General features: G+C 49.7%; 1 protein-coding gene across 1 annotated transcript in view; it reads left to right on the forward strand.

Annotated features, from left to right (window-relative positions):
- COTL1 (coactosin like F-actin binding protein 1) overlaps positions 1-11,164 on the forward strand; it is a 42,192-nt gene extending 31,028 nt beyond the window's left edge. The window contains exons 3-4 of the mRNA XM_040329429.1: positions 6,501-6,658; positions 11,033-11,164. Of these exons, the coding sequence (XP_040185363.1) occupies positions 6,501-6,658; positions 11,033-11,143 (269 nt within the window). The 3' untranslated portion in view covers positions 11,144-11,164. The remainder of the gene's footprint in view (positions 1-6,500; positions 6,659-11,032) is intronic.
- Positions 11,165-16,899: the final 5,735 nt, after the last annotated feature.

Raw genomic sequence — 16,899 nt, forward strand, 5'->3', positions numbered from 1 at the left:
GCGATCAGTGCAATAAAAATGCACTGATTACTGTATAAATTACACGGGCAGGGAAGGGGTTAACACTAGTGGTGATCAAGGGGTAAATGCGTTCCCTGGGAGGTGTTTCTAACTGTTTGGGGGCTGGGCTGACTGGAGGAGGAGAGAGATCGCTGTTCCTAATCACTAGGAACAGACAATCTCAGTCTACTCCCCTGACAGAATGGGAATCTGTTTGTTACACGGGCAGATCCCCGTTCTGGAGCGATCGCAGGTGGCTGGCGGACATCAAATCCACCGGACCCGCTGGTTGGCTCCCCCGCTAGTGAATGGGCATGTGCGCACGCGCCAACAGATCGCTGTGTATGCGCCCGACGTACAACTGCGGCAGCTGGTCACAAGTGGTTAAACCTGCCTGGAGTTCAACTTTAATCAACAGAATCAAAGGGTGTGTTCGATTTACCAAGCACACTGATTGAATTATCAAGAGGGAATTGTGGAATTTACAATAGGCTTTTCAAAGAGAACCTGTCATTTTTTTCATCAGATAATAGACATACCTCAGTGACAGAATGCCCCGCTTGGTTCCCAGACCACCGCTTGGCGTGGTTCCCACACATCCCCAGGAAGGAATGCCATGTGGAATTCCCCTTTAATAAGAAAGATATCAGGACCTTTTCCTCCTGACACTAAGCTGCTTTCCTGGCCTTGGATTCTTGGCAGGAGATTGCAAAGATTTAATACAACATGTGTCGGTTGTGTAATTCCGAGCCCTGGGGTCTGCAGAGGGGAGGAGGTCTGCATTGGCCGACGATCCCTTTTTTCTCTAAAACATTTCTGCTTCGTTGCCAGAAGTGCAATGTTAAGAAATATCACTGAACGTTCTCTGCCGGGGGGGGGGGGGGGGGGGGTGACACTTCCATCATGGCTGCACTCACACCGGACAGTGCCGGATCTGGACAGGGCCCGCGGCTCCGCTTGTACCAAAAGGATGGAAATATTTGCCCAGATTCTCATAGGACTTACGACGGCGCAGCGCCATGTACGCCGTCGTAAGTCCTAATCTGAGCCGTCGTATCTATACGACTGATTCTTAGAATCAGTTTCGCATAGATATCCATTAGATCCGATAGGCGTAAGGCTCTTACGCCGTCGGATCTAAACTGCAATTTTTTTTTGACCGCTAGGTGGCGCTTCCGTCGGATTCCCTGTTGAGTAGGCAAATTAGCTAGATATGCGAATTCCCGAACGTACGCGTGGCCGACGCAGTAAAGTTATGACGTTTACGTTAGGCTTTTGCCGGCGTAAAGTTGCCCCTGCTATATGAGGTTACGTCGTTTGCGTAAGTCGTCCGTGAATGGGGCTGGACGTCATTTACGCTCACGTCGAAACCAATGACGTCCTTGCGACGTCATTTGGAGCAATGCACACTGGGATATTTTACGGACGGCGCATGCGCAGTTCATTCGGCGCGGGGAAGCACTTGCCTGAAAAACTTGCGGCGGCGTAACGTAAATCGGATACGTTACGCCGCCGCAGAGGTACGGCCAATGTACCTGAATCTGGCCCATATTGTATAAGATCTAGTGTTATTTCAAAGACTGACTTAGATGTGAACCCAATCACTAAAATATTATATAGTCTTTTGGATGTTAATGTAATTTTCAGTCTTTTTAAATCTGCCTTGTAATAATCCCTGGTGATCCTGCCATGAAAGTCCGTATTCAGGCACTTCCGCATAAGGCGACAACACTCTGTCCTTGTCTCCTAATTTCACTTCTGTGTTGTCACCAGGGCTGCTGTTAGAAATCACGGGGCCCTGTACAGCCTACCTGGCAGGCTGCAGAGAGCCACACAGGGCATCCTCCTGTATTTGCCCCTCCACCTGACCACACAAATTCCCCCTGCTGTTGGGGGGGCCCCCCTGTGTGGCTGGGCCCCCTACAGGAGGACTGGTGGACCCCCCTAATCAGCAGCCCTGGTTGTCACACTGGCTCATAGGTGTGCGCAGCCTATTGCATTAGGGTGTGCACTCCAAAGCTCAAACACACATGCGCAGTAGAGCAGTGGACGGTGTTGGTAGGTCAGTGGACGGTGTCGGTAGGTCAGTGGACGGTGTTGGTAGGTCAGTGGACGGTGTCGGTAGGTCAGTGGACGGTGTCGGTAGAGCAGTGGACGGTGTTGGTAGGTCAGTGGACGGTGTCGGTAGGTCAGTGGACGGTGTCGGTAGGGCAGTGGACGGTGTCGGTAGGGCAGTGGACGGTGTCGGTAGGGCAGTGGACGGTGTCGGTAGGGCAGTGGACGGTGTCGGTAGGGAGAGGATTTGTGCTAGGAAGGGGGATTTGTGCTAAGATCAAGGATTGGGGAGGGGAATTTGTGCTGGAATGAGGGGATTTGGAGTGAGGGAAGATAATTTGTGCTAGGAGGTGGAAATTTGTAGGGTGGGGGATTTGTGCTGCAATGGGGGGATTTGAAATGGGGGGAGGAGGAATTGTGCTAAGAGGGGGAAATTTGTAGGGTGGGGGATTTGTGATAAGATCAGGGTTTGGGGGAAGTGAATTTGGGCTGGAGTGGGGGGGGGGGGGGGGGTTTGTGCTAGGAAGGGGAATTTGTAGGGTGAGGGATTTGTGCTAAAATCAAGGAATGGGAAGGGGAATTTGTGCTGAAATGGGGGGTGGGGGGGGGGAGAAGATTTGTGCTAGGAAGGGAAATTTGTAGGGCGAGGGATTTGTGCTAAGATCAAGGATTGGAGGAGGGGAACTTGGGCCAGAATGGGGGGAAGAGGATTTTCGCTTGGAGGGGAAATTTAAGGGTTAGCAGATTTGTGCTATTAGGGGGAAATTTATTTTCTGGGGGGAGGGAAAAGATTTGTGCTGGGGGGGGGGGGATTTCAGCAGAGGGTGGATTTGTACTGGGAGGAGGGGGAATTTACTTAGGGGTGAGCATGTAGATTAGTGCTTGATTATTTTTTTTTGGGGGGGGGGGGGTAAATTTGGCCTGTTCGCCCTGGGCTCTAGATGACCTTGTCCAGGCACTGGCTGCATGCATACACACCCCTTGTATAAGTGTGACTATGTAGCGGGGATCGGGGATCGGCTCTCCGCTTATGATTGGTTGGTGGTGCATAGTAACAGCTTCCTGGCTGGATAGCTCGGGTGAGTTCAGACTAGAATCCAACACCCCTCAATTTGTCCCTAGCAGTGAATGAGCGTTGTCACCCTAGGACAGGAAGCCTGTTATTGGCAGGATCACAGGGTAAAAAAAAAAAAGAAAAAGAATGCAGCCATGACATCAGAAGATTGCTAAGCGGAAATGTAAATCTTGCTCTTGGGTTTGGATGCACTTTGTCCCGTCTGTAGGGGTGCAGAGGTTACAATATCTTCTTATTTCTATGCTGGGAGAGATTGTAATCCACGGATTATGACAGGCTCGCTCTCCCACACAGCTCTCTGCTGAAGGAGGGAATTGCAACTTCCTGTCTCAATATCTACAGAACACAAACGGGTACAAATCTGTAAGGTTCTGGCTGTAAGTACACTTCCGTGCAATATGTGAACGTGACACATTCTTTTCTCAGAAACAGGAATTTATTTTGTGTATTCTGGAAGTCCACTTAAAAAGTAATTATTGGATCCGCTAAATGCTACAAATGAATAAACACGATTCCTTTGATGGGAACCCTGATGTAAGGGAGGACTCTGGGGACTATAATGTAAGGGAGGATTCTGGCGCAGACCCTGATGTAAAGGAGGACTCTGATGGGAACTGTGATTTAAGGGAGCACTCTGATGGGGACCCTGGTGTATGGGAGAGCTCTGATAGCAACTCTGATGTGAGGGGGGCTCTGATAAGGATTCTGATGGGGTCTATTATGTAAGGAGAACTCTGATGGGGGGGGGGGGCTTGGTGTAAAGCAGGATTCTGATGTAAGGCAGGACTCTAAAGGGTACTCTGATGTAAGGGGGACTCTGAAAAAGACTCTGATGGGGTCTATTATGTAAGGAAGCCTCTGATGGGGACCCTGATGTAAGGGAGGACTCTGATGGAAACTCCGATGTAAGGGGGCTCTGATGAGGACTCTGGTGGGGTCTCTGATGTAAGGAAGGGCTCTGATAAGTACTCTGATGCTAAACAGGACTCTGGTGGGGTCTCTGTAAGGGGGACTCTGAAAAGGACTCTGATGTAAGGGCTCTTATGGGGTCTATTATGTCTATTATGTAAGGAGGACTCTGATGTAAGACAGTACTCTGATGGGGTCTCTGATGTAAGGCAGGACTCTGATGGGGACGTTGATGTAAGGGGGACTCTGAAAAAGACTCTGATGGGGTCTATTATGTAAGGAAGCCTTTGATGGGGACCCTGATGTAAGGGAGGACTCTGATGGAAACTCCGATGTAAGGGGGCTCTGATGAGGACTCTGGTGGGGTCTCTGATGTAAGGAAGGGCTCTGATAAGTACTCTGATGCTAAACAGGACTCTGGTGGGGTCTCTGTAAGGGGGACTCTGAAAAGGACTCTGATGTAAGGGCTCTTATGGGGTCTATTATGTCTATTATGTAAGGAGGACTCTGATGTAAGACAGTACTCTGATGGGGTCTCTGATGTAAGGCAGGACTCTGATGGGGACGTTGATGTAAGGGGGACTCTGAAAAAGACTCTGATGGGGTCTATTATGTAAGGAAGCCTTTGATGGGGACCCTGATGTAAGGGAGGACTCTGATGGGGTCTATGATGTAAGGAGGACTCTGATGGAAACTCTGATGTAAGGGGGCTCTGATGAGGACTCTGGTGGGGTCTCTGATGTAAGGAAGGGCTCTGATAAGTACTCTGATGCAAAACAGGACTCTGGTGGGGTCGCTGTAAGGCAGGACTCTGATGGGGAATTTTATGTAAGGCAGGACTCTGATGGGATCTGTGATGTAAGGGAGGACTCTGATGGGGACAGTGATGTAAGGGGGACTCTGAAAAGGACTCTGATGTAAGGGCTCTTATGGGGTCTATTATGTAAGGAGGACTCTGATAAGGACTCTGATGTAAGACAGGACTCTGATGAAAGGGGGGGGCTGTAATAGACACTCTGATGAGGTCTATGATGTAAGGAGGACTCTTCTCGGGACCCTGATGTAAGGAGGACTCTTCTCGGGACCCTGATGTAAGGGAGGACTCTGATGGGGATTTTTTTTCAGCCCTGTAAAATATACAATGTGGAGACTAAAGGAGATTGTACTGAAAAGTTTGAAGACCCCCTGATCTGGTATATCTATACAGAGGAGTGTATATAGTTTGTTTTCTCTGGGGTGGATTCAGAAAGCAATTGCGTCTGCGTATCCATAGATACGCAGCGTAATTGCTTAGTTGCGCCGGCGTATCGACTTTTCTGTATTCAGAAAGCTCGATACGCCGACTGCAGCCTAAGATATGACTGGCATAAGGCTCTTATGCCGTCGTATCGTAGGCTGCATTCTTACGCTGGCCGCCAGGTGGCGTTCCCGTAGTGGTCAGCGTAGAGTATGCAAATTGCATACTCACGCCGATTCACAACCGTACGGGCGCCCGCCGTACGCATTTTACGTCGTTTGCGTTCGTCGGGGGGCAGCCAATGCTAAGTATACCCGTCGTTCCCGCGTCGCGATGTTTGAAAATTACGTAGTTTGCGTAAGTGAATCGTGAATGGCGCTGGACGCCATTTACGTTCACGTTGAAGCAAATGACGTCCTTGCGTCATTTGCTTCCTTCGGGAACGTTTCCCGACGGAGCATGCGCACTACGTTCGGCGGGGGAACGCGCCTAATTTAAATGATCCACGCCCCCTACGGGATCATTTAAATTACGCGCCCTTACGCCGGGCATTTTTAAGGAGCGCCCGCGCAAATTACGTAGCTACTGCTTCATGAATGAAGCTTAGCGCAGGTAATTTACGGAGGCGCAGCGTTAAAACGGTACGCTGCGCCTCCGTAAGAGGGCGCAAAAGGTACCTGAATCTACCCCTCTATATTTATGTGAACTTCCTCGTAATCCAGGGACCTCGCTCAGCACAGCACAGCTCAGCGCAGCACAGCACAGCTCAGCACAGCACAGCTCAGCGCAGCACAGCTCAGCAGGCACAGAGTACACCTTCCACCTGTTTGTAAATGTCAGTACAGAGGTTGGAAAATGTCAGTTGGGTCACTGCGTTCTGCCACAACACCTAACAGGAACACATCGCTTGAAATGTTCCGATGCGTCTTGTGACTGCGGACTGCACAATGGCTGTACGGGGCTTGTAGGTACGGCCCGTCCATCGGTCACCGTGACCCCATAAAACAGGGAGGGGCACCATCATCTCCCTCACATATACTGTACACCAGAGGATGTTTGTAGTGCCTGCTTCATATAAAGTGGATTATGTGCTTATATATTTATTTATTCTTATTTATTATTTGATATATTGTGGAAAATATATCAATATTTTTTGTTATGGTTTATATTGTTTTTACTTTAAAGGCAATCTCAGACCCAATGTCTCTTTCTGTTCCATTGCAGATGATGTCAGACTGTTCGCCTACGTTAGATTGACCACCGGAGATGCCATGAGCAAGAGGGTCAAGTTTGCCTTAATCACATGGATCGGAGAGAATGTTGGTGGCCTACAGAGAGCCAAAACCGGCACCGACAAGTCGCTGGTAAAGGACATTGTGCAGGTCAGTTCTGGAGAGTGTATGGTCAATCAAAGCTTATTGTTATCATTAATGGAGCTCACATACACCTGGGGGGGGGGGGCTATGGCATCGGGTGTCTTGTTTGCCGTTTACATGTGCGCAGTGGTGGTGGCTGGTGCTCAAGAATTTTGGGGGAGCAAACAAAAAGACAAAAAAATAAGAAAAAATCAATTGCAGCCTCACTGTGCCCATCAATTGCTGCCACTGTGCCCATCAAACGCAGCCACTGTGCCCATCAAACGCAGCCACTGTGCCCATCAAACGCAGCCACTGTGCCCATCAAACGCAGCCACTGTGCCCATCAAACGCAGCCACTGTACCCATAAATTGACGCCACTGTGCCATCAAACGCAGCCACTGTACCCATAAATTGACGCCACTGTGCCATCAAACGCAGCTACTGCACCTATCAATTGCCACCAGTTTGCCCATCAATTGCCAAAAGTTTGCCCCATCAAATGCTGCCAGTGTGCCCCCCCACCCGGCACTTACTTGTCTCGGGTCAGCGCTGTCCTCCACTCTCCCTCCGAGTCCTCAAAGTCTTCTCCCGTCCTCTTCTGCTATGATTGGACATCTGATAGGCATCCAATCACAGCGCCTGTCGCTTCAGCCAATCGGGTGACAGGTACACCCCCGCCGCTGTAATTCAGATGCCCTGGCGCCTGACAAGGGGCCGGACACCTGAATAGGGGGCGGAAGCGGCGACAACAGATAGATTCGTGCAATGGATGAATCTATCTATTTGTGAGTGACGGGTGCAGGACAGAGGAGGCGGCGCTCCTGCGCCCCCTATATGGATGCACCGCAACTGCATGTGCAGGCGTGACTTACGAATGCGTTTGCTTCTGCGCGCGAGCTCGGAGGGATGGGGCTCGTTACGTTTTTTTCTTCTTCTTCTTCTTCTTCTTCTTCTTCTTCTTCTTCTTCTTCTTCTTCTTCTTCTTTCTTCTTTCTTCTTTCTTCTTTCTTCTTTCTTCTTTCTTCCTTTTTCCTTTTTCCTTTTTCCTTTTTCCTTCTTGACTTTTACAAATTTTTTATTTTTTTTAAAGCGGAGCTCCACCCTAAAGTGGAACTTCCACTCATCGGAAACCCTCCCCCCTCCGGTGTCACATCTCAGAAATCTCAGAGATTACTGAGACCAAATACATTGTTTTTTTTTTCTTTCTCTAAGCCCTGATGAAAGGGCGGAGTTACAGCCCACAAAACGCGTCGGCTTTGTAAACAATTTGCCTTTAAAATAAACTTGTCTGGTTTAGAATATCACGGTGGTGGCACTGCAATCCTAGATTCACGCAACAATGTATCGGAGCCATTGGAAAGCCCCCAGCAGCTAGATCCGCATTCCGCAGCGAGCATTCCTTCGTTGTGACGAGCGTCCGGCGCGCTCTCCCTTGGCACAATGAGCCGCAGGTCAGAGTGAGTGGGACAAGAGGGCCGGACTCATAATTAAACCTCTCTGGCATGGCCGGACCTCAATAGCAGCCAGTGTTCTGACGTGAACAAACAGGGGCTTGTACTGTGTCCGCGGAATGCATTGTTGTGTCTCCAGAACAGTGTCGGTTGTGTCAGGCTTAACGCCGATCTCACAGGACAAGCCCCACCCCCCCTACCCCCCAGCTATTACATCTTGTCATTTAAAGGGGGACTCCGGTCTCAGCAAAGACGCTCTACTCTGTATCTCTCTATCTTGAGTCTGAACAATGTTTATAAACAATGTTACTTTGTATCTCTCTATCTCCTCTCTGATCAATGTTTATAAGCATTGTTACTTTGTATATCTCTATTTCCTGCCTGATCACTGGGGTAGATTCAAGTAGCCTTGCGCATTTTTTACGTAGGCGCAGGGCACCGTTTTTGCCCTGCGCCCCCGCAAATTTTCTGCGCTACCCGCGATTCACGGAGCAGTAGCTCCGTAAATTGCGTGGGCGCTCCGGCAAAATGCCCGGCGTAAGCGCGCGCAATTTAAATGATCCCGTAGGGGGCGGGAATCATTTAAATTAGGCGCGTTCCCGCGCCGATCGTAGCGCGCATGCTCCGTCGGGAAACTTTCCCGACGTGCATTGCGGCAAATGACGTCGCAAGGACGTCATTTGCTTCAAAGTGAACGTGAATGGCGTCCAGCGCCATTCACGATTCACTTACGCAAACTACGTAAAGTTCGAATTTCGGGACGTGGGAACGACGGGTATACGTAAAATGGGCTGCCCCTGCTAATAGCAGGGGCAGCCTTGCGCGAAAACCGCCGTACGTAAACGACGTAAATTGCGTATGCAGGGCTCGCGCAACGTTGTGAATCAGTGTTAGTATGCAATTTGCATACAATACACTGAGCACAACGTGAACGCCACCTAGCGTCCACCGCAAGAATGCAGCCTAAGATATGCGGGCATAAGAGCCTTATGCCGCGCATATCTTAGGCTGCAGTCGGCGTAACGAGGTTCCTGAATCGGGAGCATTCGTAACGCCGGGGCAAGTAAGCAATTGTGCTGTGTAACCTATGGTTACACAGGCGCAATTGCTTCTTGAATCCGGCCCACTGTTACTTTGTATCTCTCTATCTCCTCTCTGATCAATGTTTATAAGCATTGTTACTTTGTATATCTCTATTTCCTGCCTGATCAATGTTTATAAACAGTGTTATCAGGCCTGTCTTAATGAGAGGGCACACCTGGGCACTGCCCAGGGGCCCCAGCTGCATGGGGGGGCCCCTGCACTTTCCCCAAAGCAGCTGGTCCTTGAGCCCACACTGCCCCGAATTTTGGGGCACCATGATGGCACTGAGAGTGATAGATACACAGGGGAGGCAGACTGCCTGCTACCTACTTGATGTCTGTTTACCTGCACTGTCATCATTGTAGGGGCCCCAGAGCATTACTTTGCCCAGGGGCCCATGATGCTATTAAGACGGCCCTGAGTGTTATTTTATATCTCTGTGGTGCTCAACCTGTGGCCCTCCAGCTGTTGCAGAACTACAAGTCCCATGAGTCATTGCAAGGCTGCCAGTTACAAGCATGACTCCCAAAGGCAGAGGCATGATGGGACTGCAACAGCTGGAGGGCCACAAATTGTCTTTTTCCTGGTCTGTTTTATAGCTGCAATTGATGGATACAGTAAGGCTGCAATTGGTGGGCACAGGGAGGATGCAATTGGTGGGCACAGTGAGGCCGCATTTGATGGGCACAGGGAGGATGCAATTGGTGGGCACAGTAAGGCTGAAATTGATGGGCACAGTGAGGCTGTAATTGATGGGCACAGTGGCTGCAATTGATGGACACAGTGAGGCTGCAATTGATGAGCACAGTGAGGCTGCAATTGATGGACACAGTGAGGCTGCAATTGATGGACACAGTGAGGCTGCAATTGATGGGCACAGTGGCTGCAATTGATGGACACAGTGAGGCTGCATTTGATGGGCACAGTGGCTGCATTTGATGGGCACAGTGAGGCTGCAATTGATGTTTTTTTTTTTTCTGAATTTTTCAGATTGTTTGCGCCCCCCAAAAAAATTTTAAGCAGCAGCCGCCACTGACTAAAAACAATAATGCTGGCCGGCGTTCCATCAAAAGTTTAACAATTGACACAAAATCTCACAGAACGCAGTGAGACACAGTGAGGCTGCAATTGATGGACACAGTGAGGCTGCAATTGATGGACACAGTGAGGCTGCAATTGATGGACACAGTGAGGCTGCATTTGATGGGCACAGTGAGGCCGCATTTGATGGGCACAGTGAGGCCGCATTTGATGGGCACAGTGAGGCCGCATTTGATGGGCACAGTGAGGCTGCAATTGATGGGCATAGTGGCTGTAATTGATGGGCACAGTGGCTGTAATTGATGGGCACAGTGGCTGCAATTGATGGGCACAGTGGCTGCAATTGATGGGCACAGTGGCTGCAATTGATGGGCACAGTGAGGCTGCATTTGATGGGCACAGTGAGGCTGCATTTGATGGGCACAGTGAGGCTGCATTTGATGGGCACAGTGGCTGCATTTGATGGGCACAGTGAGGCTGCATTTGATGGGCACAGTGAGGCTGCATTTGATGGGCACAGCGAGGAAGCATTTGATGGGCACAGTGAGGCTGCAATTGAAGGTTTTTTTTTTGTGAGGCTGCAATTGGTGGGCACATTGAGTCTGCAATTGGTGGGCACATTGAGTCTGCAATTGGTGGGCACAGTGAGTCTGCAATTTGTGGGCACAGCGAGGCTGCAATTTGTGGGCACAGTGAGGCTGTAATTGGTGGGCACAGTGATGCTGCATTAGAGAATAAACATTAGGAAATATTCTGTCGGTGAAAAACGTATTTACAAAACTGAAATGTAAAACATTCTTATTTATTTTCTTTTTATCTTAGAATTTTGCCAAAGAGATGGTCATCACCGAACGCAAAGACCTGGAAGAAGAAAACATCAAAAACGAGCTAAAGAAGGCCGGAGGTGCCAACTACGACGCCCAGGCAGAATAACCTCACCGCGCTGCTTTTTACTAGAAGACCAAGAAGTCGCCGCAACAAAGACAACCGGAAAACCGGCAGAAGCTGTGATAAAAGAAACTGGTTATTTCTTTGCATATTTCCCCTCCCCCCCCCCCCCCCCGTCTGGACTCTTCTATCTCGGTCACGACATCTCAGTTGACGTCATCTTTGGCGGTCGCGCGTCTGAGCCTACGGCCTTGCAATCGACAGCTCGCCGCGGGTTCTACGTCTCCAAGACAAAACACGACGAACTCCTGAAAAAGATGATCTTGAATTTCTCGTGACTCTCCGGGGATTCTGCGATTTCCGCGGACTCGTGGCCGCTTGTTCTTTTTTTTGTTTTCTGGAATGTTTAAAATCTTGTTTAAAAAGTTGCAAAATTTGTTTAAAATCTTGTTAAAAAGTTGCAAAATTCTCCTTGATGGATTTATCGTTGTTTTGGGAACTTTTAGTAGCTAAATGGAGCCAAACCGGTTACCTAAGGTTCACCATACACACTGCAATCTGAGCATCCAATCAAATTTAGATCTACCGAAACTCTGTAACGTGAGGACCTACCTGAATTATCTCATCAATTTATATCCAATCAGGGCAGGCCCTTGCACTACAGGAGGTTGTACAATCAGATTGTATTGTGTATGCCGCAGGGGTATGCAATTAGCGGACCTCCAGCTGTTGCAAAACTACAAGTCCCATCATGCCTCTGCCTTTGGGTGTCATGCTTGTGGCTGTCAGAGTCTTGCTATGCCTCGTGGGATTTGTAGTTCTGCAACAGCTGGAGGTCCACTAATTGCATATCAGTGTGAGCCCAGAGGAGCTTACTGTACAAGGCTGCGTCACCTGCTTCCTGCGCTGAAAATGGGCGGGTACCTGTGGCGTTGGGTGTATTGCTGGATGGCAGCCTGGCCACCAGTCTGATAGGTACCCACCTCTTACCAGAGCACACAGTAAATGGCATCATGCCAATCGGGCACCAGTGCAAAGCCCCAAGAAATACAATAAAGTGGACCCATCATCAGATATATTTTTCATGCTAAGTAATGTGTCAGTGTCCAGTTGTTTATTCCCTCTCACAGAGATCCATAGGCGTGCGCACAGGGTGTGTCAGGTGTGCCTGTGCATACCTTAATCATCATGGTGGGGCCCCCCCCCCCCCCACAAAGCTGCTGGCTTCCCTCCTCTCCCCCTAGCTGCAGCAAGAGATGTTTCAGGATGGATCGCGGGGAACGGGCCAGTAAATGTCATTTACAGCCCCCTTTCTTTTCTGAATGAACACAGTGAGGAATCTGTAGCAAGCACTCACTGTGTTCAATTATAACTGAAGCCTAGTAAACTGCGCTTGCTATGCTTCAGTTTGTGAATGAACAGGAAGCCATTCAGCACAGAGCACTTCCCAGCTTAGCTTTGGGGTGCACCCCCTAATGCAGTGAGGGCGAACCTTGGCACCCCACATTTTTTAGAACTACATTTCCCATGATGCTCATGCACTTTGCATGTAGTGTAGTTTAGCATCATGGAAATGTAGTTCCAAAACATCTGGGGTGCCAAGGTTCGCCATCACTGGATTAGGGTGTGCCCTGGCATACCCCCTGCATTCTCCTATGGGTCACAATAAAAATGAATGGCGCCAGAAGACAGCAACACATGTACATCAATTGTAGCCTCACTGTGCCCACCAATTGTAGCCTCACTGTGCCCACCAATTGTAGCCTCACTGTGCCCACCAATTGCAGCCTCACTGTGCCCACCAATTGTAGCCTCACTGTGCCCACCAATTGTAGCCTCACTGTGCCCACCAATTGTAGCCTCACTGTGCCCACCAATTGTAGCCTCACTGTGCCCACCAATTGTAGCCTCACTGTGCTCACCAATTGTAGCCTCACTGTGCCCACCAATTGCAGCCTCACTGTGCCCACCAATTGCAGCCTCACTGTGTCCATCAATCGCACATTTTCAAAGGCGCGGTCAGTGTGAACGGGGAGGTCTAATCACTGACTCTCAAGGCAAAAGTCAGGCTGGATTGGCACATCTGCATTGTGGTTCATCACCATACTATCTGGTATAGTATGGTGATGAACCACAATGCAGATGTGCCAATCCAGCCTGACTTCTGCCTTGAGAGTCAGTGATTAGACCTCCCCGTTCACACTGACCGCGCCTTTGAAATCGTGCGACTTCACTTGAAGTCAGGGCGGTCTTAATGAGAGGGTACACCTGGGCACTGCCCAGGGGCCCCAGCTGCATGGGGGGGGGGGCCCTGCACTTTCCCCAAAGCAGCTGGTCCTTGAGCCCACACTGCCCCGAAATCGGGGGCCCCATGGTGGCACTCAGAGTGATAGACACACAGGGGAGGCAGTCTGCCTCCTACCTACTTGATGTTTGTTTACCTGCACTGTCATCATTGTAGGGGGCCCCAGAGCATTACTTTGCCCAGGGGCCCATGATGCTTTTCAGACGGCCCTGCTTGAAGTCGCACGATTTCAAAGCCGCCGGTCAGTGCGATTTTAGCTGCAACTTGCCTGACATCTCTGCAACTTAATACACAGATGTCTATTCAATTTGCACCTGAAATCGCAAACAATAGTGCCGGAGTCACACCGATTTGAACAGTTCCATTGCCGACAATAGGGTGCGACTGTCAACTCACATGACAAGTCGCACCGATGTGAACGGGGGCCTGAAGGTCACCCCAAAGTTACTGTCCTGTCACCTGCCTGACCTCACTCATTACCTCCCAGCTCCCGAGACTGCAGAACATCAGAGAACAAGATGAGTTGAACACCATTTACTATAGTGCTGTGATGGGGAACCTTGGTACTCCAGATGTTTTAGAACTACATTTCCCATGATGCTCCACTACACTGCAGAGTGCATGAGCATCATAGGAAATGTAGTTCCAAAACGTCTGGGGTGCCAAGGTTCGCCATCACTGCAGCCTAATCACTACGTGTGGGTTGTACCTCCCCCCCCCCCCTTTCCCCCTAGCAGTTCAGCTGGCTCTCCTCCTCTCATCTCCCCCTGTCTGCTGCGGGGGATGTTTCAGAATGGAGAGCAGGAGAAGGGGCCAGTAAATATGTCATTTACCGTCCCCTTCCTTTTCTAAATAAACACACTTACAGAAGATTCTGCATTGATTTCATGGAGGTGGCACTCATAGGCGTGGGCACAGGGTGTGTCAAATGTGCATGGGCACACCCTAATCACCTCATGTGGCCAGGGATGTATTTAGGTTTTGTGCTGCCCTAGGCCTGACTAAACTCGTGCACCCCCTAATTTAAATATGACCCACCCCTTTCTGTCAAGGCCACACCCCTTGCGGTTTGAGACCCACCCTGAAATTTTCAAGTGGGCACACTTGTTCTGATGGCCTGGGGGGGGAGGGGCAATGGATTCCCTTAATTTGCATAGATTTCCTCTCACTTCCTGTTTGGCTATGGGACAGGAAGTGATAGGAAATCTCTTCAATGGAAAAGGGATGGTAAAAAATTTAAAGCAACGCCCCCCCCCCCCCCACAGTTGCAGAATGCCAACCGCCCACATACTGGAAGCAGTGTGGCCGATTTATGGGGGCACTAAACTAATTTGCCTAACAGTATAGCGCAAGCCGGCAGGGACACTGTCCGTGCTGCCCCCCTGCAAAGTTTTGGCCTAGGCCAGGATACAGCATTGCATGTGGCGCAGATTCTGCTGTCTGGCCAATCGGTACCAATCACTCACTGTGTTCATTCCCAATGGAAGCCTAGTAAACTACACTAACTAAACAGGAGGCTGCTCAGCACCGAGCACTTCCCATTCATTCACTGCCCGGTGCAGCTGAGGCTCCAGAGAAAGTCATGTGTGTCTGAGCTTTGGGGCGCACACCTATGCGGGCACATGCGCAGAGGCACAAGGGTGGAAACGCAAATAAATAGCATTCATTAAAAATAAAATCCAATTGTAAGAGAGGGGGAGGGGGGCGGAGGCAACATGAAACCGTCTTTACGGTGAGGGTTTTCTTTATGGAGATCTCAGATCTTTGTAGAAGTCGGGACTGGACTGGTCCTCTTTTCGGGGGCCGAGGAAACTATTTACAACATATAATCCGATCCTCATCTTAAATCGCTCTCCTGCTTCTCCCCGGAGCTCTTTAATATTTCTCGGTTAATCTTCCAGACAGGGGGCCTCATTAGTATTCTGAACGCAAAGCCCCACTCGATCGTTCCATAGTAACACGACCCTCCAGGCAGACACTTGACTGACCCCGCCGCTCTTGTCCCTTTATTGTCCCCTTTGTTTACACGGGAGAGTCCCAAAAATGGGTTTTCTTACTTCTGAACTTTCCCATACAACCAAATTGTCCGAACTCTGCACATAGCTAGGTCGGTGTACCTACCTGCTCTACAAATCTGCTCCTGATTGGTGCATCACAAGGTCACATGATGCAGCATATTGATGGGTTTTCAGCTCAGAAACCTGATTTTGGCTCCTCTGAGTGTGTGGCTTTATGTCTGTGTGCTAAAGAGGTCCTAGAAAACTCGTTCCATTTGTGCATGAAGGGCAAATCCCGGTGCAGCAGAACCCGGGGCTGTGTGGGGTCCGAACCCTTCTCTGAAATTAGCTGGGTTTATATAGATTGGCTTTTGAAGCCATACCCCCTCCATTGTCACTACTATGTACTTCCAGTATTGGGTATCTAATGAAGCATCTCTTCTAACAACCGCTCCTTTGAAGCTCAGCTGATTTTTAGATTTGCCACAGCCCCTGGTAGTTAAGGGGCCGAGATCTGTAAATTGGAGTCTCAGCTTCACAGCTCCTTAATGATAGTTAACGAGCCGAGTTCTGGAAATTGGAGCTGTGGCTCCACAGCTTCTCAATGGTCGTTAAGGAGCTGAGGTGTAAACTAGAGCCACAGCTCCTTAATGGTAGTTAACGAGATGAGATCTATAAGTCGGAGCCAGTGCCGATCCTGACCTCCTTGGGGCCCTAAGCAAAATGACATGTCACATTAAAATTGAGAAGTGGGGGGGCTGCCAAAAATGACATGTCACATTAAAGTTGAGAAGCTGGGGGGGGGGGGGCTGCCGACATTAAAGTTGTGAAGTTGAGAAGCGGGGGGTGCTGACTTCTTATCTCTTCTCCCATGCAGCCAGCGAGTTGAGAAGCGGGGTGAGGGGCAGAAAATGACTTCTCACCAGGTGGGGGCCTCTAGTAATTTGGGGGGCCCTCCGCAGTTTAGTGAGCCTATAGGGCAGATCGGCCCTGATCGATGCCACAGCCCCTCAACGGTAGTTAACGAGCTGTAAACTGGAGCTCCTCAGCTCCTTAATTGGGAGTTAACGAGATGACGTCTAGAAATTGACGCTGCAGCTCCACAGCTTCTTAATGGTAGTTAACGATCTGAGATCTGTAACTTGGAGCTGCAGCTCCACAGCTCCTTAATGAAAGTTAACAAGGCGAGGTCTGGAAATTTACGCTGCAGCTCCTCAATGGTAGTTAACGAGCTGAGATCTAAAAATCAGAGCCACCGCCCCTCAATGATAGTTAACGAGCTGAGATCTGTAACTTGGAGCTGCAGGTCCACAGCTTCTCCACGGTAGTTAACGAGCTGAGATATGTAAACTGGAGCTGCAGCTCCACAGCTCCTTAATTGGTAGTTAACAAAACAAGGTCTAGAAATTGACGCTGCAGCTCCACAGCTTCTCAATGGTCGTTAAGGAGCTGAGGGCTGTAAATTAGAGCCGCAACTCCTCAATGGTAGTTAACAAGCT

The sequence above is a fragment of the Rana temporaria genome, chromosome 11 (assembly GCF_905171775.1).
Source record: "Rana temporaria chromosome 11, aRanTem1.1, whole genome shotgun sequence".
NCBI classification, from domain to species: domain Eukaryota; kingdom Metazoa; phylum Chordata; class Amphibia; order Anura; family Ranidae; genus Rana; species Rana temporaria.